At 39.0% G+C, this 27,585-nt stretch overlaps 1 protein-coding gene across 2 annotated transcripts in view; it reads right to left on the bottom strand.

Annotated features, from left to right (window-relative positions):
• The window catches only part of PHLPP1 (PH domain and leucine rich repeat protein phosphatase 1), a 288,094-nt gene that overhangs the window by 159,152 nt on the left and 101,357 nt on the right, over positions 1-27,585 (bottom strand). For both annotated transcript variants that reach the window (XM_021930200.2, XM_003919671.5), the window contains exons 2-3: positions 13,060-13,256; positions 3,772-3,897 (exon numbers count right to left, since the gene is read on the bottom strand). In XM_021930200.2, the coding sequence (XP_021785892.2) occupies positions 3,772-3,897; positions 13,060-13,256 (323 nt within the window). The remainder of the gene's footprint in view (positions 1-3,771; positions 3,898-13,059; positions 13,257-27,585) is intronic.

Genomic DNA, 27,585 nt, shown 5'->3' with positions numbered 1-27,585 from the left:
TTGTTTGAACCCAGGAGGAAGAGGTTGCAGTGAGCCGAGATCACACTACTGCACTCCAGGCTCAGAGCAAGACTCCATCTCAAGAAAAAAAAAAAAAAGAAAGAAAATCTGCATTTACTAAAATGTATCGCCCTCTATTCCCCACCCCAACTTCTCAGGAGGAAATCATTTCCCCAATGTCTGCCATCCTTTCCCCAAAAGGCTGACATGGTTGTTAAGAGCAGCAAAAAGTAACTTGCTCAGACAAACCAAGACCCGTGTCTTTATCTGCTGAAAATACACATACAAATAGATAATACTTTAAAATATTATTTGACCAATCAGGGATGACAGTCATAAAATTATTTTATTGAGTTAGTTCTACTCACTTACTATGTGCCAGTATAAATCTATTATATGCATATCTCATATAAGCTCTAAAAGGTAAGTACTATTATTATTCTCCTTATTAGATGAAAAAGTTTAAAATTTGGAACTTAGATATAGCTACATGACCAGGAAATGGTGGAATCCATGCCTGCCTTACTTTGAAACTCAAATTCTTGACCCCAACACTACACAGCTTCTCTAATCAAAGCCTTTCTAAATGGAAAGAAGGTTAAAGTTCTTATTCTAATTAGTTGTAGTCAATACCAGTAATCTAAGATAATCAAATCAAAGTCCCTCTACCCTCTTAGAAATACTCAGCTCCACTTATTATAAGTATAAAATGTATGCTGTATATGTATACGTGTGTGAATTATTGTCTACATACAACTGCAGGGCATTTCAGCACTTTTGAGGAATACCTTATCAGTATTCCTCAAAACTGTCAAGGTCATGAAAAACACAGAAAAGTGGGCCAGGTGCAGTGGCTCATGCTTGTAATCCCACAACTTTGGTAGGCCGAGGTGGGCAGATCATGAGGTCAGGAGTTGGACATTAGCCTGGCCAACATAGTGAAACCCCGTCTCTACTAAAAACACAAAAACTTAGCTGGGTATGGTAGCATACGCCCGTAGTCAAAGCTACTCGGTAGGCTGAGACAGGAGAATCGTTTGAACCCGGGAGGTAGAGGTTGCAGTGAGACAAGACCATGTCATTACACTCCAGCCTGGGTGACAGAGCAAGACTCCACCTCAAAAAAAAAAAAAAAAAAAGAGAGAGAGAAAGAAAGGAAGAAAAACACAGAAAAGTGAAAAACTGACACTAGAGGAGACACAGGAGACATGACAATCAAATGCAATGTGGTATCCTGAATTAGATCTCGAAACAGAAAAAAGGCAATAGAAAAACTAGTGAAATCCAAATAAAGGTCAGGCACAGTGGCTCACGCCTATAGCTCCAGCACTTTGAAAGGTCAAGGCGGGCGGATCACTTGAGGTCAGAGTTCAAAAGCAGCCTGGCCAACAAGGTGAAACCCCATCTCCACTAAAAAGACAAAAATTAGCCGGTCATGGTAGCATATGCCTGTAATCCCAGCTACTCAGGATGCTGAGGCAGGAGAACTGCTTGAACCCAGGAGGCAGAGGTTGTAGTGACCCAAGACTGTGCCACTGCACTCCAGCCTGGGCAACAGAGCAAGGCTCTGTCTCAAACAAAAACAAAACAAAAAAATAAATTCCACAGGTTAGTTCAGAGTTATGTACTAATGATGGTTTCTTACACTTGAGAGATATATTGTAGTAATACGTCTGGTAAACTGAGTGAGGGAGTTGGGAAACTATGAGAACTCTCTGCACTATCTTTGCAACTTTTCTGTAATTATAAAAGTACTCCAAAATAAAGAAAAAGTTAATAATTTAAAAGTTGATTTAAAATATCAACATCTCTATACAGAAAGAAATGTGCTGCACTTTGATCCTAGTTAGGCATTTTATTCTGAATAAAGCAGAGTGTAGGCAACTGACTCACTGCTTTCAATCCATAAAACCACTTGGATACAAATGCATACAAAAGCACAATAAAAATGATAAATTATAAATATAAAAGCCCAATTATTTAATATCTCCTCACATCTGTAACCGTATAAATAATTTTAAAACCAGACAGGTATACTTCTAATATTACATTAATTCTACACATGAGTCTGAACAACAAGGGTCCTCTTCCCAACTTTTTCCTGCAGGAGTGCTGCCTTACACATTTAGAACCTCCATTTGTCTACTAGGTTGAGAGAATTTTCTAAGCCCTATCAACCGAAACTCTCTACCCACTGCTTCTTCTCTAAAAGGAAGAAAAACCAATTCTCCTAAATGATATTTCATCATCAGGCAACGGTTTTTACCTGGTAATTCAAATACGGCCAGTGTTTCAAAATGATTTTCTAGATATTGTTCTCTGATTTTCTCTTAACTGTTTTCCAAAGTTATTTCCTTACTCATTCACTTGACAAATAATTACATCACACAGCAATCTGAATCACACTGAACTAGGAGAACAAGTTAAATTATCAATTCAAAAATATGAAAGCATATTCCATTGTAATGCTCCTGGCACCCTAGGGAGATTTCATCATTTCAAAAACAACACCCAAACCAAGGCACTAAAGACTGCAATCCACCCCATTATTTTACACATAATTCTCTAAATGAGATATAAAAACATTCTTAACACAGGTTACCTGAAATATCACCATTTATTTGTCTTATTTATAATGTTACTCTGGTTTACATTAAACACAAAAGTACTAGATACTATATAATTATATATAACTATATATAATTATTATATAACATTCTTGAAACATATATCTGGTTTTTAAAATTGGAGAAGGGAAAAGTACTGTAATGAACACCTGTATTTACTAGGCATTTACTATATATAAAATCTGCATTTACTATATATATAATTATATATAGTAATTAAAAATATATTATATATTATATATATTTATATGTAATGTACATAATATATATTATATAATACATAATTATATTATAAAGAATATAATAATATTATAGTATATATTATATATTTTTTTAATTTGGAGTCTCACTCTGTCATCCAGGCTGTAGTGTAATGGTGCGATCTCGGCTCATTGCAACCTCTACCTTCCCAGTTCAAGCAATTCTCATGCCTCGGCCTCCCGAAGATCTGGGACTACAGGTGCATACCATCATGCCCAGCTGATTTTTTTGTATTTTTAGTAGAGATAGGGTTTCACCATTTTGGCCAGGCTGGTCTTGAACTCCTGAACTCAAGTGATCCGCCTGTCTCAGCCTTCCAAAGTGCTGGGATTACAGGATTGAGCCAGTGTGCCTGGTCAAAAGTACTATATATTATTTCATGGGACAGGGTGATCTTATTAAATCAGAGGAATATAATGGCCAAAATAAGATTAAAAAAATTAAATCACTGAAAAGGCAGAATAAAGGTGAAGGGGAGATGGTATAATATTGGACTATTTCTATGAAAAAACAGTCAGAGAAAGAAGGGAAATTTGTAACAATTCTCTGGGTATTTTGTGGTTTTATAGTTGTCTTAGCCTGGGCCAGTCCCTCAAATATTCTCAATCTCATGTTTTTTATCTACAACATTAAGAGAGTAATGCCAGTCTACAGACCAATTTATTTTTAAGTATAAACAAAACTGGGGAAGTAAAAAACAATTTTTAAAAAGCCACTTTTCAGGCAAAATTAGTTTTTAAAAAAATAAAAATTGCTAATCACTGGCAGTATCTGGAGGAAATAAAAAAGTATGTGTAACTATATTTTAGACCTGGCTAAAGCAGAAAGGAACTTTGCAGCTAGCTAGAAGCTGAGTTGATTCCTGGGTTAAATGCTTGCTTACCTTGGAGACTTGTCGCAGCCACCTTAAGTATTCTGTGAAAGTATCAAAGCAAATGTAGTAAGTCTGGCTTTGGGGTCCAGAGGAGCTAAATGCTAAACAGTGTTGGTGCTTTTTCACTTCTTCTACCTATAAAAGCAAACAGAGAGAAGCAGAAATAAGTCAGACAGCAGAACCACTGATGTATTTCACTAACTATGTCTCTGATCAAGGAGCCTGCATGGATTTGCATCTTTCCCTATATACGTTACTCATTACTGAGAACTAAGTTCCTGCATAGGATCACCCAATTTGAATTACAAGGAAACCAAAAAAAAGAGGAGTTTTATCTTTACTATATTTCCCCACCACAGTGAAATTCTCCTCTTCCTGTTTAAAATTAGTCCAGACTCCCTTTCTTATTCTTCTAACCTCACAATAGGGTGCTGGGGTTCTTACTTCCTCTTAGAAATTTTACTTAAGATTTTACGTAGGAATTTTTACTTAAGAAGTCTTCAAGCATGTTAAATAAGTATTGACAACATTACTGTTAAACTGAAATTAACCTGAAATAAAACCCTACCATGAAAACTTTCAAGTCCTAATGATGCAGTGAAATACAGTCAAATCAAATTTCCACTCCTTATAAGTTCTTCACAAGGGGAAACATACACACAAAAAGTAACATTTTAACAAACTTCTAAATAACTCACAGGTGAAAGGAGAAATTACAACCAAAATTTTAAAACTCTTAGAACTAAACAATTACAGAAAAACCACATATCAAAATCTATACATTGCAATAAAAGGAGATATATCAAGGGAAATATATATATATATATATATTTTTTCAATTGAACTCATGTATCTTTTGATACTTATATTGGAAAAAAAGGTAGAACATTAATTTGATTGGCATGCACCTTAAGAACTTGGAAGGAAGCCCAGGCGAGTTGTCCCACGCCTATAATCCCAGCACTTTGAGAGGCTGAGGCAGGTGGATCACTTGAGGTCAGGAGTTCGAGACCAGCCTGGCCAACATGGTGAAACCCCTCTCTACTAAAAATACAAAAAAACACCTTACAGCTAGGAGCGGTGGTGGGCGCCTGTAGTCCCAGCTACTGGGGAGGCTGAGGTGGGAGGATCGCTTAAACCCAGGAGGTAGGCTGGGCGCGGTGGCTCACGCCTGTAATCCCAGCACTTTGGGAGGCCAAGACGGGCGGATCACAAGGTCAGGAGATCGAGACCATCCTGGCTAACACGGTGAAACTCCGTCTCTACTAAAAATACAAAAAATTAGCCGGATGCGGTGGCGGGCGCCTGTAGTCCCAGCTACTCAGGAGGCTCAGGCAGAAGAATGGTGTGAACCCAGGAGGCGGAGCTTGTAGTGAGCCGAGATTGCGCCACTGCACTCCAGCCTGGGCGACAGAGCAAGACTCCGTCTCAAAAAAAAAAACAAAAAAAAAAACCAACCCAGGAGGCAGGGGTTGCAGTGAGCTCAGATCTGGCCTGGGCAACAGAGCAAGACTCTGTCTCCAAAAAAAAAAAAAAAAAAAAAAAAGAACTTGGAAGAAAAAAAAAATCAAACCTCCAAACTGAATAAATCCAAAATTGAATGAAGGCTATGATAAAATAGCAATTGGTGCAATGAAAACCAAACATGTAAGAGAAAATATTAACAATGCAAAATACTGATTCTTGGAGAAAACTAGTACAATTGATAAATCCTCTAGCAAGAAAAATTGATACATCCTCTGGCAGGAAAAAGAGAGCAGACACTTATAAATAATATTAACAATGAAAAGGGAGACATAGCTACAGATTCACCAGAGATTAAAAAGAGAATATTATGAACAATTTTGTGACAAATTCTTAGAAAAAATGTTTTACCAATAGAACTAAATAAAGAAAAAAGAAAAGCCTAAATAGTCCTATCAGCCAGGTGCAGGCTCACGCTTGCAATCCCAGCACTTTGGGAGACTGAGAGGGGCAGATTGCTTGAGCCCAGGAGTTGGAGATAAGCCTGTGCAACATGGCAAAACCTTGTATCTACAAAAAACAGAAAAACAAAAGTTAGCTGGGTGTGGCAGTGCACACTCTGTAGTCCTATAGCTACTCAGAAGGCTAAAGTGGGAAAATTGCCCAAGCCTGAGGAGGTCGAGGCTATACTGAGGAGTAACTACACCACTGCACTCCAGCCTGGACAACAGAGTGAAATCCAGTGTTAATAAAACAAAACAAAAAATCAAATAGTCCTACAATTTTTTTTTTTTTTTTTTTTTTTTTGAGACGGAATTTCACTGCTTGCCCAGGCTGGAGTGCAGTGATGCAATCCTGGCTCACTGCAACCTCCACCTTCCGGGTTCAAGCGATGCTCCTACCTCAACCTCCTGAGTAGCTGGGATTACAGCCTTGGCCTCCCAAAGTACTGGGATTACAGGCATGAGCCACGCCTGGCCCCTATATAACCATTTAAAATACAGAAAGTTGTTGTTGTTGTTGTTGTTGTTTTCCAATGTCTCAAAAAAATATCAGGCCCATATGGCTTTACAGGTAAGTTTTACCAAAGTTTCAAAAAACAGATCAACCCAAACTCATCCAGCCAACAAAAAATGAAGGAAAACACCCCAACCCATTCTATGAGGATAGTATAACCAAGACCCACATGAGAACAGTAACAGAAAGGAAACTTACAGGTAACCACAGTCATAAAGATTTATCTTGAACAAAATGTTGCATCAAAATCCAAAAATTTATTTATTTATATTTATTTATTTATTTTAGATGGAGTCTTGCTCTGTTGCTCAGGCTAGAATGCAGTGGTGTGATCTCAGCTCACTGCAACCTCTGCTTCCCGGGTTCAAGCGATTCTCCTGTCTCAGCCTCCCAAGTAGCTGGGATTACAGGCACCTGCCACCGCGCCCAGCAATTTTTGTAATTTTAGTAGAGACAGGGTTTTACCATCTTGGCCAGGCTGGTCTTGAACTCCTGACCTCATGATCCACCCGCCTCAGACTCCCAAATGCTGGGATTACAGGCATGAACCACCATGCCCCGCCTTTTAATTAATTTATTTATTTATTTATTTATTTATTTTAGAAAACCCAGTAACTTAAAAAAATATATATATCAAGAACAAGGCCAGGCACAGTGGCATGGTGACTCACCCCTATAATCCCAATACTTTGGAAGGCTGAGGCAGGTGAATCATTTGAGGTCAGGAGTTTGAGACCAGCCTGGCCAACATGGTGAAACCCCACCTCTACTAAAAATATAAAAATTAGTCAGATGTGGTGGTGTGTGCCTGTAATTCCCAGGTACTCAGGAGGCTGAGGCAGGAGAATCGCTTGAACCTGAGAGGTAGAGGATACAGTGAGCTGATGTCGTGCCAGTGCGCTCCAGCCTGGGCAATACAACAAGACTCCGTCTCAAAAAAAAAAAAAGAACCAGTTGAATTTACCTCAGAATAAGAAAGACAGTTTAACGTAATTAGAACTACAAAACAATTAACCACATTAATGGATTAAAGCCACCCATACTAATAGTAAAGCCACCCATACTATTATCCCCACAGTTGCAGAAAAAGCTGTTAGTAACTTCATTCAGGCTGAAATGAAGGATAAAAATTCTCAGCAAACTCAGAAAATAAAAACTCACTTAAACTGACCAAGGGTATTTATCAAACATCTAAAGCAAACTTCAATGTTAATGATGAGATATCATTCTCAAGATCATTGATAAGGAGCCAGGTGCAGTGACTCACACCTGTAATCCCAGCACTTTTGGGAGGCCAAGGCAGGCAGGTCACCTGAGGTCAGGAGTTCGAGACCAGCTTGGCCAACATGATGAAACCCAGACTCTCCTAAAAATACAAAAATTAGCTGGGTGTGGTGGCGGGCGCCTGTAGTACCAGCTACTTGGGAGGCTGAGGCAGGAGAATGGCTTAAACCTGGGAGGCAGAGGTTGCAGTGAACCGAGAATGTACCACTGCACTCCAGCCTGGGTGACAGAGAGACTCTGTCTCAAAAAAAAAAGGAAAAAAAAGATCATTGATAAAACAAGTAAGTATCTACTGTTTCTATTCAAACTAGATATTCCTACCTATAACAGTAAGACAAAAAAAAGGAAGAAACTTGTCATCATTTGAATATTATATGATTAGCTATACAGTAAACAAAAAAACCTATAGGCATCATATTAGAATAAACCAGAAAATTTAGCAAGATTATAAATCAATACACAAGATCAATACTCAAAAACCAACTCTGTTTCTATAAACCAAACAGAAAATACAATTTAAAAAAAATGCTATGTAAACAAATTAAAAGATATCAAGCAAAAGGTTTCTTAGGGATGGAGAGGAGTGGGAAAGGGTGGGAAGAAAGGAGAATAAAAGGATGGGAGGAAAGGAGAATAAAAGGGTGGGAGGAAAGGAGAATAAAAGGGTGGGAGGAAAGCAGGGAATAAAAGGGTGGGAGAGAGAAGCAGGAGAATAAAGGGTGGGAGGAAAAGGAGAATAAAGGGACCTGAAACTTCCGGAAATAATGAACATGAGTACATATCTTCGTTGCAGTGATGATAGTTTAATGAAATCTGAAAGCAGTAAAAAGTGTATGTGGGGAAAAACACTTGTACACTGATGTGAAGATACAAAATAAGGTATCGACGAAAACCAACTTAATTTATCATCTTGAAATAAATGTGTATGTCCAGAGCCAAATGGCGAGCTCAAAGTGTATACAATAGTAGTATTTCTTAAAAGGAGGTCCACTATGAATTAATGGATTGAGATGGTTCAGGCATTGTCCCTGTGCGGGAACTCTCTGTATGCTCTGCATGTCTTAATCTCTGCCTCTGCCTTTAAATGCCAAGGTGTCCCCTACAGCAAAGATAATATTGTCCACCAATCTCTATCTAATTCTCCTTCTCAGACCCCATACAATTAAGGTGGAGTGATATGACTAGTTCTAATAAGAAACAAGCGGAGAGTGGCGTGTGTCACTTCTGCATCTAAACATGCAAAGGCCATGATTGATGCTCAGTTACCTCTTCCACTTGCCAAAGCAGCAAGAGTATAAAGGAAGCCAAGACTTCATCAGGCTGGGTCTGAACGGCTGTGTTGACCGAGAGCTCACGCCCCAGGCCCACTGGGCCACAGCGGACATGGCGTGAGAGTAGCTGTGGTATGACCGGTCACTGGAGATGGGAAAGGGGTGTTACCGTGGCGTGCTTGAAGCATGTTAGCTGATGTGTTCCGCTGTTTCAGTCATTTGGGCCATCAGGCATTTCCTGCATATAGCCAAGTGTCCTCCAGCATGGTAGCTCCATACAGAGCTACTGTCTTAGAAAAGTGCCTTTAGCGTATCAGGAGCGTAATCAGCATAAGTTCTCTTGTGTGTTGTTTATAGCAACAATGAAACTGAAGCAAGCCCAAATGTCCATCAGCGGGAAGGTGCTTAAGAATTTATGAAGGTGTGGGATGTTTTAGGTAGACGATTTATGGACAGGTAAGAATACATGAAGTGACATTAGCGATCTTGTTGGCGAGCACTTGTGTTGGAATAAAATCAATTACAGAAGACCACAACAATATATCACTTTTATACACATCAAAACAAGCAAAACTTAGGTCTACATGAGTAAAACTTATTTCGAAAAAAGGAAAAAAAGTAGATATTACATTCTAGGACAGTGAATCCTTCTAGAGACTGGGAGGCAATGAGACATCACGTAAAGAACAAATTAACTTTCCTAAATAATGATATGGCTACAGTTCCTACATTCAGTGAGTGGTTAACAATTCTTCAATTTATTGCATACTTCAGGTGCAAGGGTGCAAATGGTGGGTTGGGTCTCACACCTATAATCCCTTTTGGGAGGCCAAGGGTGGGAAGGCCCAGCTGGATCGCACTTGAGGTCAGGAGTTCAAGACCAGCCTGGCCAACATGGGTGAAAGAACCCGTTCCCTACTAAAAGTACAAAAATTAGCCAGGCATGGTGGTGCTGCAGTCCCAGCAACTCAGGAGGCTGAGGCAGGAGAATCACTTGAACCTGGGAGGCGGAGGTTACAGTGGGCAAGATCGCACCACTACACCCGGCCTAGACAGCAAAAGCAGATCGTCTTTTCAAAAAATAATATGTGGCGGTGATGGCTCCACGCCATAATCCCAGCACTTTGGAGGCTGGTGAGGAGATCCTGAGTCAGGAGGTCGGATCATGGGTGAAACCCAGTCTCTACTAAAAATGAAAAATTAGCCGGGCAGTGGTGAGCGCCTGAGATCCCAGCTTCTCGGGGAGGCTGAGAGGCAGGAGAATGGCGTGAACCGGAAGCTTGCAGTGAGCGAGATTAGCATACACTGCACTCCAGCCTGGGGCGACAGAAGCGAGACTCCGATCTCAAAAAAAATAATAATAATAATAACAATAATAATACATTATTTAAAAATCTATGTTAAATTCTATAGGACAAGTTAAATATAACATTAAAACCACATAATCTAAATGTATCTATTAAATACTCTTTCAATAATCAAATTTTGAGAGTTTTATTTAACAACAAAGCCATATATGTAAAGTAATGACCATGCTCAAGTGCTATGAAACCATAGCAATTATAACTAGGTTATGACCAATCTATCTCACTCCTTATTTCTAAATCTATAGCTCTTCTATATCTAAATTAAAAAGAAAAAAATAAAACTCCTTTCATTTATACTCTCAGTTTTTCTCTGACAACAGAACAGGATTAAAAAAAAAAAAGACAAAAATTAATGAAAGCTCAAACTGCAAGAAATCAATTATTTTTCCCTAACTCAGTCAACAGATATTAAAGACTCAGTTTTTCAATGTAGTCAATTATTTTTAAAGGCATAGTGTAAAACAGGTTTTACAAGTTTTGCTTGTGAAAATAGGAAGCTATTAACTTTCAATTCACTCAATGGTAGAAGTCCATCCAATAATAGGCCTGGGAAATGGGACAAGTCTCTAGTACTGAATGAAAATGCTAATTATAACCGGATCTGCTGACCTTATCTGAACATTCCATGTGCTTTCCTGTCTGCCTCCATGAGCATAAAAATCTTTCTGACCATCTCCTTCACATGTCAAAAGACTTTTCATCCTTCAAATTCCATCATAATTGCTACCTCTTCCATTACAAAATTCCTTCTTACCTGACAAAATGTAATCTCTCCTTCCATTAATCCCCCACAGTACTTTTCTGCACCTTTCTTACAACAGATATCATTGTGCCTGCTTCATCTTCTGATACAAAATTATAAGCTATTCAAAGGCGGGGGGTTACTTAGCTATGTTAGTGTTTCTGGGGTGCCAGGCACAGTGCCTTCCCCAAAGAGGATACTGAATAAATAGTTATATTAGATGCGCCTATGCAAACACCCAGCATCATAGAAAAGAGAGAGACTGTTGACCTAACAAAGCATCAAACATTAAATATGCATTTTTAATAACCTATGGTGGTAATACAGATGATTATTTTTTCAGTAATCCATCTATCCATAGGGCAAAATCTTAGCATATCAGTCACTAACTTTTCAATGCTCCGACAAAAGTTAAGCAGCAGTGGATTCAAAATGAACGACTAAAATCGATCTAAATGCACCTTGCACAGCCTGACCAAAACCTATTTTTGAAAATGATCAAGTATTAGCCTTCTTAAAACTAGAATAGAGAGGAAAAAACTAACATAGGCTATTTATTCATAAGGAAAGACTACAAGAATGTGCTTGCTACACAGCAGTGAACAACAAAACCATTTATTACCACACACATCTGGTCTTACTTCCTTCACTTATAACCCTTGAAACAGATCAGACATTTAGACATTTGCCAATTAACAAATGGTGTACTTAGGCCAGGAACAGTGGCTCACACCTGTAATCTTGGCACTTTGGGAGGCCAAAGCGGGTGAATCACGAGGTCAGGAAATCAAGACCATCCTGGCTAACCCGGTGAAACCCCGTCTCTACTAAAAATACAGAAAATTAGCTGGATGTGGGGTCATGCGCCTGTAGTCCCAGCTACTTGGGAGGCTGAGGCAGGAGAATCACTTGAACCCGGGAGGCAGAGGTTGCAGTGATCTGGGATCGCGCCACCACACTCCAGCCTGGGAAACAGAGCAAGACTTCATCTCAAAAAAATAAAATAAAAAAAGAAAAAAAGAAAAAGAAAGTATTTGTTTAATGTGCCCCCAACGTTCAATGACCCATTTTCTCATCCAAATCCTAATTTCCATTTATTAACATATTATATTACTTAAAACTCAAGAAATATGACATATAACTATGGTGATGCTACCCTTACCAATGCTTGGGACTTTATTAATAACTCTGACAAAGAAAAGAATATAACATTTTCTCAAGCAATCTGGTTCTATTTTATAAATAATAGCAATAAAATAGTTAACATACCCAAAGCAAAGAAACCAATAATGTCAAAAATATATCAGTTGCATCACATTTTCTCCAAAATGAGAAACATTTAAGATTCAAAATTTATAACTAGGCACTTAATAAACTAAAAATGCTAACCCCACTGGTCACTAAACACAGATAGGGGAAAATGAGGTCAAATACTTAAGCACTATAGACTCAAACCTTCAGCATGTGTCAATGTTTCTAAATTCACAAATTTAAGGATCAGTAGACTCTACTAGAAAATGTACGCTTAAGACACCAACTCGTAAGTAATCAATTTGTCATCTAAACTCTGAAATATGACAATGAAATTCTACCTATTTTCTGTCCAGTAGGTACAATGCACATAACTCATGAAGCAATGATCATCAAGGCCTCATATGAGCCAATGGCACTGTTTTTTCTCCACAGTTCCACCAACTGACAACATCCACAACAGGAACTGAATAAGACCTCAGATGAGTCAAAAATCATCTACCCCACATCACAGAAATGGCTTAAAGTAAGGTCCTTACTGATGCTGGGAAACCTGTTAATATTTTGCTTGTTTTAAACTTAATTTTCGGCCTGGCACGGTGGCTCACACCTGTAATCCCAGCACTTTGGGAGACCGAGGCGGGCAGATCACTTGAGGTCAGGAGTTCAAGACCAGCCTGGCCAACATGGTGAAACCCCGTCTCTACTGAAAATACAAAAATTAGCCAGGTGTGGTGGTGCATGCCTGTAATCCTGGCTGAGGCAGGAGTATGGCTTGAACTCAGGAGGCAGAGGTTGCAGTGAGCTGAGACCATGCCACTACACTCGAGCCTGGGCAACAGAGCAAGACTCCGACTCAAAAAATAAATAAATAAACAAACTAACTAACTAACTTACTTACTTTTCCACCAATCAGTGGCAGAACATGCATCTTTCCGGTCAAGCTGTCTTTCACAGATGATACTATCAGGCAGGTCCCACACAGGATGACTTGGCGTCTTGTCCATCGGTTCACTGGCAACTGCATTTTGCCTTTACGGACATTATACATTCCTGAGAGCTGAATCCGTTCAGAGCTACCCGTGCTGTGAGGTTTTCCTGAAATAAACACAAGCAAACATGTTATTCTTCTAAAATGGAAGCTTTTCCTACTCATCTGCATACCAGATATAAGAACTGGACAACAAGGGAATAATTCAAGGGAAAATTATAAATTCAATCTAATTTATAATTGAGATGACAACTGTCATAATGGAATTATGTTAAGAACTACATCTCCACATGTACACTTAATATTAAGTGAAAAGCCTTTTCCATAAAATCCTAGGAAAACACCATTTTAACTCTCTGTTTTAACTGGACTTTTCTTTTCTTTTTTATTTGAGACGGAGTCTCGCTCTGTTGCCCAGGCTTGAGTGCAGTGGTGCGATCTCAACTCACTGCAACCTCCACCTCCTAGGTTCAAGCAATTCTCCTGTCACAGCCTCCTATGTAGTTGGTCTACAGGTGCCGGCCACCATGCATGGCTAATTTTTTTTGTATTTTTAGTAGAGATGGGGTTTTACCATGTTGGTCAGGCTGATCTCGAACTCCTGACCTCAGGAGACCTGCCCGCCTCAGCCTCCCAAAGTGCTGGGATTACAGGCATGAGCCACTGCACCCGGGTTGGAGTTTTATTTTCTTGCATATCTTTCACAATTTAATTTTACGTTTGAAAAGACTTCACGATATTTATGAATGGATAGAGTTATTTAAATACACTAAGAAGAAAGTATTACAGCCTGAGATAGGAGAATAACATCCAACATCTTACATTTAATAAAACTAATCAGTTTAATAAAATTAACTGCGGATATTTTTCCTTCTACAGATATTCAATGTGTATTTACTGTAAAGAAAACATTAGAAAGGAAATATTTTTCTTAAAAAACACTATTATTTCCTATTAGAAGTACTATCCCAGCAATCCATGAAGAATGGGTCCTATAATACTTATGACTCATGGTAAGGAGCACAGAAACAGAGAAATAAGAAATGAGGCTGAAAGGCAGAAAGAGATCTGAGAAAGGTCTAAAGAGTCTTTACTTCCCAAATGGAAATGAATTTGGCAGAATTAGTCAGGCAAGTCCTATCAACTTAATGGGAGAACTACTGTGATTGACACAAACATAGTGACAGAGTCATATAAGCAACCAGAAAAGTATTTCCGCATTTCTAGATACTGAATAGATAATTTCAAAGAGTACCAAAGCCTCTTCCCAGAGATAAGTTAATAAGAGATACATGTACTATAGTAGGACTCCAGTCAGGAATAACATATTTATTTAGAAGTTGGACTAGTTGCCAAGGGCTAGCAAAAGAAATAGGTTCAAGATAAATTACATTCTTATTAATATTAAAAATCAGCATAAATAGCAAGTCGTTTTGATACATGTCTAATACTTATTAGACAGGGAACAGGAAGAACAACAGCTCTAAAAATAAATAACAAGAAACTCCAAAGAGTATCTGAACCTTCCCAATACATACTTTGGGCACAGATGTTAGGAAATAAGCCACAGGTTTGAATTTCACTTCTTCTTTCTCCCAGTAGATCAAAATGTTTTATAAAATAAATACTTCACACCACAAAATTTTGCTGAGGCTGGGCCAGGATGAAGTATAACAGTGATTCAGCTACTTGAACCAGATGCCCAGCAAACAGCTACACTGTTAGAGCTCTCACTGGAAAGGTACTGTATTGTTTGTCTACCACATGTTAGTTTTCCCACAAATGAGTAGGGAGCCCAGAAGACTATTCAAAACAGATGTGAGATGTGACAAGCCAAGGGCTGCCAATGATGGATGAGACACAGTGATTCATATGTCCCATTCTGCACAAGCTCATTTATACCTAGAGAGGAAGATGCCTGGGTTTCCAATCTAAGAGCTCCTTACTATATGACAGACTCTCTTCCTGTGGGGAAGGAGAAAGAAGAAAAGACAAAGAATAATAAAAACGAAAAGCAAATGAAGGACTAAAAACAATGGACAATAGGTTACTGGGTTTCCAAAATCCAATTTCCTTGACATAATAAACGAATGCTAAAAAGGGATCTGATCTGATCTACACACACACACACACACACACACACACAATAAATGCAAAGAAGTAGGCATTTTATTCAGTCCATCAGAGAGTGGCTTCAAGAATACTTGTTAACCTGTAACATTTATGCAGTTCTTTGAAGAACCAGAGACTGGAAAAAAAGAGAATAGGGGTACATAAGGGCTGGCCCTTCAATTCTCCAACTCCATATATATCCTACAGAAAGCCCTAGAGCAAATCACCAGACAGACTGGACAAAGGCCAGAAGGGATCTTTAATACAAGAGTATGGATACATCAGTAGATTCTGGCTCTTTATTCCCTAGTCAGAAAAATTCCCAAGAGTTCTGAATTGTCCTGGAGCCCAAGAGTCAGATCAGCCTGTCCTTGGAAAACCCTGAACATCCCAGTCTGAATCAAATCCCTCTGGTCTTGCTCTGAATGAATTTCAATATCCCTATTGTCTGTCGTCTCCCTGGGTGTCCCAGATCAGACACATCCTTAGAACGCGGCTGTGTACTAAGTGGGTCCTGAGGAATATGGAGATGAATGAGGTAATATATACCTAGACAATCACCCAGGTGCACCCTCCTTTTATCAGACTTCCTTGTTCTATGACATAAGGAATTATTTTTGCTCTTCCTGCCAATATTCAAATTCCTCAACTCAGAGGAATTCCAGTTGCCCTATGCTCTAATAAACACTGACAATACCAAAGTAATTCATGTCTGCCAGTTTAAAGCTGGGTCAGTTGTAACTTTCACTTTAGAAATGTTACTCTAATTCCCTACAGGCTTAAGGCATTTTTACATGATCCAGGAGGAAAAACAGACAGCAAAAGCAAACATTTCAAGCTGAGACAGAAACACGACAACAGAGAGTGATTTGAAAACATATTCATATACTTCCTCTTTTACTTACGCACTTGGCACATGGTAGGTAAGGTGATCTATACTAGTCTATTTAAAAACCAGGCATGGCCCACTAGTTGGGCCCACTTGTAGAAAATTACAGCACAATGCTAAAGAATCAAACTAGGGTCTCTGGATTATTTTATTTTATTTTATTTTATTTTATTTTATTTTATTTATTTATTTATTTTTTTAGACAGAGTCTCACTCTGTCGCCCAGGCTGGAGTGCAGTGGCATGATCTCGGCTCACTGCAACCTCCGCCTCCCAGGTTCAATTGATTCTTCTGCCTCAGCCTCCAAGCACCTCAGACTACAAACAAATGCCACCATGCCTGGCTAATTTTTGTATTTTTAATAGAGACAGGGTTTCCCCATATTGGCCAGGCTGGTCTCAAACTCCTGACCTTGTGATCCACCCACCTCAGCCTCCCAAAGTGCTGGGATTATAGGTGTGAGCCACCGCGCCTGGACAGCCTCTGGATCTTGATTACATACTCAAGGCTCCTCTCCCACACCAAAATGACAGTTCTTATTTCACATAGTAAAATTGTTTTTTAAAGAGGGGGCAAAAAAGAGCATGAAATGTCTTATAATCCACTATGCTAGATGCTAGAGGTATCAAGAAAATGTTCTCTGCGTCAAATTGCTTAAAGCAAAATCTCTAAAAACGTAGTCCAAAAACCATATAAAGCAAAATACCTAAAAATATAGTCCAAGGACCATATATATTAGTATCACTTAGATTTCTGTCTACTACCACAGCTCTAGATTTGAAATATTGGTAGCCAAGGCCTGAGACCTACATTTCAGTAACCACAAATAGATGGTTATATTTTGTGACCATAAATCTAAAATAATAAAATAAGTCATTCCCCAAGGTCAGCTTATTTTCTAACAAATGTATTCCTCACATTCATGAATTCAGGATTTTAATTGTCATCTCCGTAAGTAAGCTAGTTCAATCTTTTCACGTCATATAAAACTACCTTAAAAATACGATGAAAGCAATGGACCTCCAGAAAAAAAAAAAAAAAAAAAAAAAACTTTAATATGCACAGACATCAGATTTGGCAGATAACTGTAGCAGATTTATTTGACCATACCCACGAGAATAAAGGATGGTGAAATCACTCAATAACAAGAGCCTATTCCCATTTCCTTAAATCACATTCCAAACATGAGGAAGGGGTGGGTTAAAATTAACTTCTCCTATAGCCAAATTTATTCTTACAAAATTATTTCTACTTTAATTGGCTTATTACTTTGTCTTTGATCTTTCTTATCTCTTCCTTCACATAGTTTACCTATCTCAGGAGGCCTAGCCCACGTAGCAAACTATTTAGACAGATAATATTTACCTTGACAGACATTTTTTCCAATAAAAAAAGCTCACTGAGTATTATAGTGATAGGTCTACTGTAATCACTATAATTAAAAATGTATCTGGGCTGGGTGCAATGGTTTATGCCTGTAATCTCAGCACTTTAAAAGGCCAAGGTGGGAAGACTGCTTGAGCCCAGAAGTTCAAGACCAGCCTAAGCAACATAGTGAAACCCCGTCTCCATAAAAAAGTTAGCTGGGAGTGGTGGCAGGCACCTGTAGTCCCAGCTAATCAGGAAGTAGAGGTGTGAGGACTGCTTGCGCCCAGGAGGTCAAGGGTGCAGTGCGCTATGATTGTACTATTGCACTCCAGAGCCTGGGAGATGGAGTAAGACCTTGTCTTTAAAATATATATATATATTATATGAATAAATATATATTATATAAAATATATAAATAAATAAATATATAAGTATATATTATATAAATATATAGTATATATTTATATAGAGATATTAATATATCTATATACATACACTGGTTTTTAAAGTATTTACAGTTTTACATCAGAAAGCCAAAACTAACATCTTAACCAAAAAGTAAAACATTATTTTGGAAAGTACACATTGGGCTGGACACAGTGGCTCATGCCTGTAATCTCAGCACTTTGGGAGGCTGACGTGGGTAGATCACTCGAGGTCAGGAGTCGAGACCAGCCTGGCCAAGATGGCAAAACCCTGTCTCTACTAAAAATATAAAAATTATCCAGGCACGGTGGTGGGCACCTGTAGACCCAGCTAGTCTGGAGGCTGAGGCAGGAGAATCACTTGAACGCAGGAGGCAGAGGTTGCAGTGAGCTGAGGTTGTGCCACTGCACTCCAGCCCAGGTGACAGAGTGAAAGTCTGTCTCAAAAAAAAAAAAAAAAGAGAAAGTACATATTGGCTCATTTGACCACTGTTAAAAAAAATGGGGGTTGGGGGTGGTCCATTACAAGGAAAACTTTAAGAAAACTGAAGCAACATACTTTGTGTGCCTTTGTTGTGATTGTTTTACATCCTGAATGGTTTAAACATTTATTTTCAGAGTAAGACCGTGTCATTTTTTTCAGAGCCAAAAAGTCATTGTTTTGTGAAGTACTTTTCTAGTGTCATGAATGGTTTTTGCAAAATGCTTTCTATGATAGAAACGTCCACCCTTTAAAAATCTTCACTTATTTTTTACAGATTTATTAACGTATAAAAGACATACAGTAAACTACATAAAGTATAAAATAAGATATGACGTATCTACACACATGAAACCGTCACCAGAAAATGAGTATATTGATCATTGCCGTTTCCTCATGTCCCACTGTGATTTCTCTCTCTCCCTACACCGCTACAGAGTTTCTCCCACACTCAGGCAATTATGATCTGGTTTCTGTCACTTTCTTCCATGTTGGCAAGGGTTCATTATTTCTTGTTGCTGAGTAGTATTACATTGTATGAATATACCACAATTTAACAATTGATCTGCTAATGGACATTTGAATTGTTTACAGTCTTTATTATTATTATTATTATTATTATTATTATTTTGATGGAGAACACTGGTGTACAAGTCATGGTATAGACAAATGTTCTGATTCCTCTCGGGTAAATACCTAGGACTGGAATGGCTTGTTTGTACCATTTTACACCCCCAGCAGCAGTGCAGAGGGTTCCATAAGCTCCACATCCCTGTCAACTTTTTTTTTTTTTTTATTGGGACGGAGTTTCACTCTTGTTGCCCAGCTGGAGTGCAATGCCATAATCTCGGCTCACTGCAACATCCACCCCCCAGGTTCAAGCAATTCTCCTGCCTCAGCCTCCCGAGTAGTTGGGATTACAGGCACCCGCCACCACGCCTGGCTAATTTTTGTATTTTTAGTAGAGACAGGGTTTCACCATGTTGGCCAGGCTGGTCTAGAACTGCCGACCTCAGGTGGTCCACCCGCCTCAGCCTCCCAAAGTGCTGGGATTACAGGCATGAGCCACGGCGCCTGGCCCCCGGCCCCCAGTCAACGCTTTTAGCCATTCTAGTGCATATGTAGTGGTATCTCCCTATTGTTTTAAGTTGCATTCCCCTAATGACTAATCATCTTCTCACAAGTTTCTGATCCGCATATCTTCTTTGCCAAAGTGACTATTCAAATCTATTGTTCAATTTTAATTGGGTTGTGTTCTTTAGATATTCCTAACATAAATCCTCTGTCAGATATACCTTTTTTTTTTTTATTTTTTTTATTTTTTTGAGACACAGTCTTGCTGTTGCCCAGGCTGGAGTGCAGTGGCACAAACATAGCTCGCTACAGTCTCAACCTCCTCCTGGGATCAAATGATCCTCCCTCCTCAGCCTCCTGAATAGCTGGGACTACAAGTGCCTGCCACCATGCCCAGATAATTTTTTTCTATTTTTTGTAGAGACAGGGTCTCGCTATGTTGCCCATGCTGGTCTTGAATTCCTGCACTCAAATGATGCTTTCACCTCGGCCTCCCACATGTTGGGATTTAAGCGTTTGAGTCACTGTGCCCAGACTTCTGTAAGATATATGACTTGCAAATATTTTCTCCCAGTCTGGCTTACTTACTTTTTAACTTTCTTTTTTTATTATTATTATTATACTTTAAGTTCTAGGGTACATGTGCACAACATGCAGGTTTGTTACATATGTATACATGCGCCATGTTGGTGTGCTGCAGCCATTAACTCATCATTTATATTAGATATGTCTCCTAATGCTATCCCTCCCCCCTACCCCCTCCCCACAATAGGACCCGGTGTGTGATGCTCCCCTTCCTGTGTCCAAGTGATCTCGTTGTTTGATTCCTACCTATGAGTGAGAACATGCGGTATTTGGTTTTCTGTTCTTGTGATAGTTTGCTGAGAATGATGGTTTCCAGCTGCATCCATGTCCCTACAAAGGATACGAACTCATCCTTTTTTATGGTTACACAGTATTCCACAGTGTACATGTGCCACATTTTCTTAATCCAGTCTGTCAGTGATGGACATCTGGGTTGATTCCAAGTCTTTGCTATTGTGAATAGTGCCGCAATAAACATACGTGTGCATGTGTCTTTATAGCAGCATGACTTACAATCCTTTGGGTATATCCCCAGTAATGGGATGGCTGGGTCAAATGGTATTTCTAGTTCTAGATCCTTGAGGAATCGCCACACTGTTTTCCACAATGGTTGAACTAGTTTACAGTCCCACCAACAGTGTAAAAGTGTTCCTATTTCTCCACATCCTCTCCAGTACCTGTTGTTTCCTGATTTTTTAATGATTGCCATTCTAACTGGTATGAGATGGTATCTCATTGTGGTTTCGATTCGCATTTCTCTGATGGCAAGTGATGATGAGCATTTTTTCATGAATGTCTTCTTTTGAGAAGTGTCTGTTCATATCCTTTGCCCACTTTTTGATGGCATTGTTTGTTTTTTTCCACGTAAATTTGATTGAGTTCTTTATAGGTTCTGGATATTAGCCCTTTGTCAGATAAGCAGATTGCAAAAATTTTCTCCCATTCTGTAGGTTGCCTGTTCACTCTGATGATTGTTTCTTTTGCTGTACAGAAGCAATTAGATCCCATTTGTCAATTTTGGCTTTTGCTGCCATTGCTTTTGGTGTTTTAGACATGAAGTCCTTGCCCATGCCTATGTCCTGAATGGTATTGCCTAGGTTTTTTTCTAGGGTTTTTATGGTTTTAGGTCTAACATTTAAGTCTCTAATCCATCTTGAATTAATTTTTGCATACGGTGTAAGGAAGGGATCCAGCTTCAGCTTTCTACATATGGCTAGCCAGTTTTCCCAGCACCATTTATTAAATAGGGAATCCTTTCCCCATTTCTTGTTTTTGTCGGGTTTGTCGAAGATCAGATGGTTGTAGATGTGTGGTATCATTTCTGAGGGCTCTGTTCTGTTCCATTGGTCTATATCTCTGTTTTGGCACCAGGACCATGCTGTTTTGGTTACTGTAGCCTTGTAGTATAGTTTGAAGTCAGGTAGTGTGATGCCTCCAGCTCTGTTCTTTTGGCTTAGGATTGTCTTGGCAACGCGGGCTCTTTTTCGGTTCCATATGAACTTTAAAGTATTTTTTTCCCATTCTGTGAAGAAAGTCATTGGCAGCTTGATGAGGATGCCATTGAATCTATAAATTACCTTGGGCAGTATGGCCATTTTCATGATATTGATTCTTACTATGCATGAGCATGGAATGTTCTTCCATTTGTTTGTGTCTTCTTTTATTTCACTGAGCAGTGGTTTGTAGTTCTCCTTGAAGAGGTCCTTCACATCCCTTGTAAGTTGGATTCCTAGGTATTTTATTCCATTTGAAGCAACTGTGAATGGGAATTCACTCATTATTCGGCTCTCTGTTTGTCTGTTATTGGTGTATAAGAATGCTTGTGATTTTTGCACATTGATTTTGTATCCTGAGACTTTGCTGAAGTTGCTTATCAGCTTAAGAGATTTTGGGCTGAGACGATGGGGTTTTCTAAATATACAATCATGTCACCTGCAAACAGGGACAATTTGACTTCCTCTTTTCCTAATTATATACCCTTTATTTCTTTCTCCTGCCTGACTGCCCTGGCCAGAATTTCCAACACTATGTTGAATAGGAGTGGTAAGAGAGGACATCCCTATCTTGTGCCAGTTTTCAAAGGGAATGCTTCCAGTTTTTGCCCATTCAGTGTGATGTTGCCTGTGGGTTTGTGATGAATACCTCTTATTATTTTGAGATATGTCCCATCAATACCTAATTTATTGAGAGTTTTTAGCATGAAGGGCTGTTGAATTTTGTCAAAGGCCTTTTCTGCATCTACTGAGATAATCATGTGGTTTTTGTCTTTAGTTCTGTTTATATGCTGGATTACATTTAAAATTATCTTTAACATAATCTTTAAAATTATTAGTGAAACCAGGTAGTATAAATCTTACTCTGTAAAAAAAGCAGAGTTGCAATCTAGATGCCTTTTATTTATTTTGCTTACCTCACTACTACAACCTTGAACAGAAGTGGTGAAAGCAGACATTCTTTCCTTTTTAAGGCATCTTAAGGGGGAGGCATTCAAATTTTTGCCATTTAAAACACTATTAGCATCTGGGCACAGTGCCTCACATCTGTAATCCCAGCAGTTTGGGAGGCCGAGGCGGGTGGATCACGAGGTTAGGAGATGGAGACCATCCTGGCTAACACCGTGAAACCACATCTCCACTAAAAATACAAAAAAAAAATTAGCTGGGCGTGGTGGCAGGCGCCTGTAGTCCCAGCTACTCAGGAGGGTGAGGCAGGAGAATGGCGTAAACCCGGGAAGCAGAGCTTGCAGTGAGCCAAGACTGCACCACTGCACTCCAGCCTGGGTGACAGAGCAAGACTCCGTCTCAAAAAAAAAAAAAAAAAAAAAGCCAAATAAATGAATAAAATACTATTAGCTGTATATTTTCTACAGATGCTCTATATCGAACTGAGGAAGTTTCCTTCTATTCCTAACTTGCCAAGTTATTTTTTTCCTAAATCAGAAAGGGATATTGGAATTCCTCAAAGGCTGTTTCTGCCACCAAGATGATTATGATGAGTTTAATTGATAATTTTTTGCTTTAAGAAACAGGGTCCTGGTCTATAGCCCACACTGTGCAGGAGCACAACCATGGCTCTGTGTAACCTCAAACTCGTGGGCTCATGTAATCTTTCTGCCTCAGTCTCCTGAGTGGCTAGGACTACAGGTGCATACCAGCATGCTTGGCTAATTTTAAAAAATTGTTTTTGTAGAGATGGGCATGGTGGCATGCGCCTGTAAACCCAGCTACTCAGGAGGCTTGAGTAGAAGGTGGGTGAATTGCTTGAACGTGGGAGGAAGAAGTTGCAGTGAGCCCAGACAGCGCCACTGCACTCCTGCCCGGTGACAGAGCAAGACTCTGTCTCAAAAAACAGAACATATATTCTTATTATTCTTTCAATATCTATAGAATCTGTAATGATATCACCTCTTTCATTCCTGATATTGGTAACTTGATTCTTCTATCTTTTCTTGATCAGTCTGGTTAGAGAACTACCAATTTTATTAAGCTTCTTAACGGTTTTAAATTCGCTGATCTTCTTTTTACCTTTCTTTCTTTGCTGCTGCTTCTTTTTTTTTTTTTTTTTTTTTTTTGATAAAAAGGTCTCACTCTATAACCCAGGCTGGAGTATAGTGGCGCAATCTCGCCTCACTGCAACCTCTGCCTCCCAGGCTCAAGTGATTCTCCCAGCCCAGCCTGCCAAATAGCTGGGACTACAGGTGCATGCCATTATGCCCAGCTGACTTTTGTACTTTTTGTAGAGACAGGGTTTCACCATGTTCCTCAGGCTCACTGATTTTCTGTTTCATTTATTTTTTTTTCACTGTTATTGCTTATTGCTTCTTTTACTAACATATATTTTTTCTTTTTTAAAGACAGTGTTTCACCATGTTGCCCTGGCTGGGCTCAAACTCTTGCACTCAAGTGATCTGCCCACCTCAGCCTCCCAAAGTGTTGGGATTACAGGGAGCCAATGCACTGGGTCCATCTTCTACTAATTTTGAGATTCTCTTCTTTCTAAACACTGCTTAACTGCATCCCATAAATTCTGGTATATTGTGTTTTAACCTTTCATCAGTTCATAGTACTTTCTAATTTCCTTTTTATTTCTTCTTTCACACATAGCTATTTGGGAAGTATGTAATTTAATTTACACATATTTGAGGATTTTCCAGCTATCTTTCTTTTCTTGGTCTCCCGTTTAATTCCACAAGATTGTGGTCAGAGAATGTTCTTTGTAGGAATTGATTTTTAAAATATTTTGTTTCTGCCTTGTCTTACAGTACTGAATTTAAAACAAAATAAACTTATTATACTTGTTTTATAGTGTAAATACAGTCTATCTTGGTTAATGTTTGTATTAGTTTCCATTCTGCTATAAAAAACTGCCCAAGACTGGGTAATTTATTAAGGAAAGGGGTTTAATTGACTAACAGTGCAGCATGGCAGGGGAGGCCTAAGGAAACTCACAATCATGGTGGAAGGGGAAGTAAAGCACCTTCTTTACAAGGTGGCAGGAAGGAGAAGTGCTGAGCGAAGAGGGGATGAGCCCCTTATAAAACCATCAGGTCTCATGAGAACTCACTCACCATCATGAGAACAGCATGGGGGAAACTGCCCCCGTGATTCAGTTATCTCCATCTGGTCTCTCCTTTGACACGTGGGGATTGTGGGGATTACAATTCAAGATGAAATTTGGGTGGGGACACAAAGCCTAATCATATCAATGTTCCATATGTACTTGAAAAAAAATGTGTATTTTGCTATTGCAGAGTGCATTATTCTATAAACTGAGGTCCAGCTAGTTAAGAGTGCTAGTCAAGTCTTCCATATTTTTAATAATTTTGTCTACACATTCTTTTAAAGATTGAGAGAAAGGCATTGACATGTATTGCTATAATTGTGGAACTGTCTATTTCTGCTTGCAGTTCTATCAGCTTTTGATTTATGTATACTGAAGTTCTATTTAGGTGCATAAACATTTAGGATTGTTATATCTTCTCGATGTATAGATTGCTTCATCATTATAAAACGACCTTCTTTATCACTGATTATACTGTTTTCTCTAAAATCTACTTTGTCAATGCAAATATAGCCACTCTATTTTTCTTATAATCAGTGTTACCAACATTTACATTTTTTCATCTTTTTACTTTGAAACTATATGATCTTTATATTTAAAATGGGTTTCCTGGCCAGGTGCAGAGGTTCACACCTGTAATCCCAGCACCTGAGAGGCCGAGGCGGGTGGATCACCTGAGGTCAGGAGTTCGAAACCAGTATGGCGGCCAACATGGTGAAACCCTGTCTCTACTAAAAATACAAAAATTTGCTGGGTGTGGTGGCAGGCGCCTGTAATCCCAGCTACTTGGGAGGCTGAGGCAGGAGAATCGCTTGAACCTGGGAGGCAGAGGTTGCAGTGAGCCGAGATTGCGCCACTGCACTCCAGCCTGGGAAACAAGAGTAAAACTCTGTCTCTAAATAAACAAATAATAATAAAATAAAATAGGTTTCTTGTAGGCAGCAGTTACTTTTTTTAATCTGATAATCTGTCTTTCAACTGAAACTTTTACTCCTTTCACATTAATGTGACTGCTGATAATGTAAATATAGATGTATATGAATGAAATCTACCATATTATTTTTTGTTTTCTACTTATCCCATCTGTTGTTTGTTTTTTCTCATTTTATGCCTTGTTTTGTATTAACTGATTCCATTTTATCCCCATGGTTGGCATATTAACAATACATTCCCTACTGCGTTCTTATTAATGGTTGCTTTAGGGTTCATTATATACATTTTGAACTCACAATCTACCTTCAAGTAATATTATACCACTTCATGAACACCATAACTAGTACAGTACAACAGTACACTTCCATTTCCATTACCAATATAACATTGTATCACTTCATGTACAATTTAAGAACCTTGGGATAATACACTGCCATTTCCGTTCTCCTAGTCTTTGTGCTATTGTTGCCATTTGTTTTTTCCCTTACATGTTACTGTCAGTGGTATGCACGAGTTGGTTTATACTGGTTCACAGTTGGTTTTTGAATTTTCAGTAATAAATACTCAAAACTCATCACATCCTAATTATTTTACTACATTTTACTATTGTCTAACACATACATCTACTGTACATTGTTAGAAATACTATATAACGGTACATTACTGTGTATCTATTCCCAGCTCTACATTTAGTGACATCGTGTTTGCAGCCTGGAAACCACCCCTGTGGCTGTATTTACAGCATGGAAATTGGCAAATGCTACCATCAAGGCAAAGAGGAGGTTGTTAACCATTTTCTGGCATTCCAGTGGTTATAAACTCCCCCTTGCCCACCCACAATATACTATTGTTGTCTTTACTAAAATAACACATTACCTTGGAAGAGAATTTTTAAAGTAAGTCTTTTATATTTATTATTTCTAGTGTTCTTCATTCCTTTATGTAGATCCAGATTTCCACCTGTTATTTTTTTCCTTTGACTTCAAGGGCTTGACATTTCTTATGGCACAGGTCTGCTGTTCATAGTCTTTCAGCTTTTGTAAATTTGAGAGTCTTCCTTTTCCTTTGTTTTTTTGAAAATATTTTCTTTTTGAGATGGAGTCTCGCTCTCTCACCCAGGCTGGAGTGCAGTGGTGCAATCTTGGCTCACTGCAACCTCTGCCTCCCAGGTTCAAGCAATTCTCCCTGCCTCAGCCTCCCGAGTAGCCGGGACTACAGGCGTCCGCCACCACGCTAATTTTTATATTTTTTAGTAGAGATGGGGTTTTGCCATGTTGACCAGGCTGGTCTTGAACTCCTGACCTCAGGTGATCCACCTGCCTCGGCTTCCCAAAGTGTTGAGATTACAGGCGTGAGCCACTGAGGCTGGCCCAAAAATATTTTCACTGTGTACAGAATTCTAGGTCAAAAGCTTTTTTCTTTCAGAATGATCTCTTCCACTGACTTCTAGTGTTCACTGTTTCTGTCAAGAAGTCTGGCCCGGGCGCAGTGGCTCACACCTGTAATTCCAGCACTTTGGAAGGCCAAGGCGGACAGATCACAAAGTCAAGAGATCAAGACCATCCTAGCCAACATGATGAAACCCTGTCTCTACTAAACATACAAAAATTAGCTGGCCATGGTGGCACACACCTGTAGTCCCAGCTACTCAGAAGGCTGAGGCAGGAGAATCACTTGAACCTGGAAGGCAGAGGTTGCAGTGAGCCGAGATCTCGCCACTACACTCCAGACTGGCAACAGAGTGAGACTCCGTCTCAAAAAAAAAAAAAAAAAAAGTCTGTTGCTATTCTCAAGTCCTAGCATGTTCAGCACTCTCTCAGTGCTTTTTTAAAGATTTTTTCTTTTTATCACTGGTTTTAAGCAACGTAATCATGCTTCTTAGCATACTTCATGTTTCATGTGCTCAAGGTTTGTGGAACTTCTTAGATTTATGGTCAAATTTGACATTTTTTCAGCCCCTATTTTAAATATTTTTTCTGACCTCACAAGGTCTCTCCAGGGACTCCAAT

Source organism: Papio anubis, chromosome 19, assembly GCF_008728515.1.
Source record: "Papio anubis isolate 15944 chromosome 19, Panubis1.0, whole genome shotgun sequence".
Lineage (NCBI taxonomy): Eukaryota > Metazoa > Chordata > Mammalia > Primates > Cercopithecidae > Papio > Papio anubis.
This window is presented reverse-complemented; position numbering and strand designations above follow the sequence as displayed.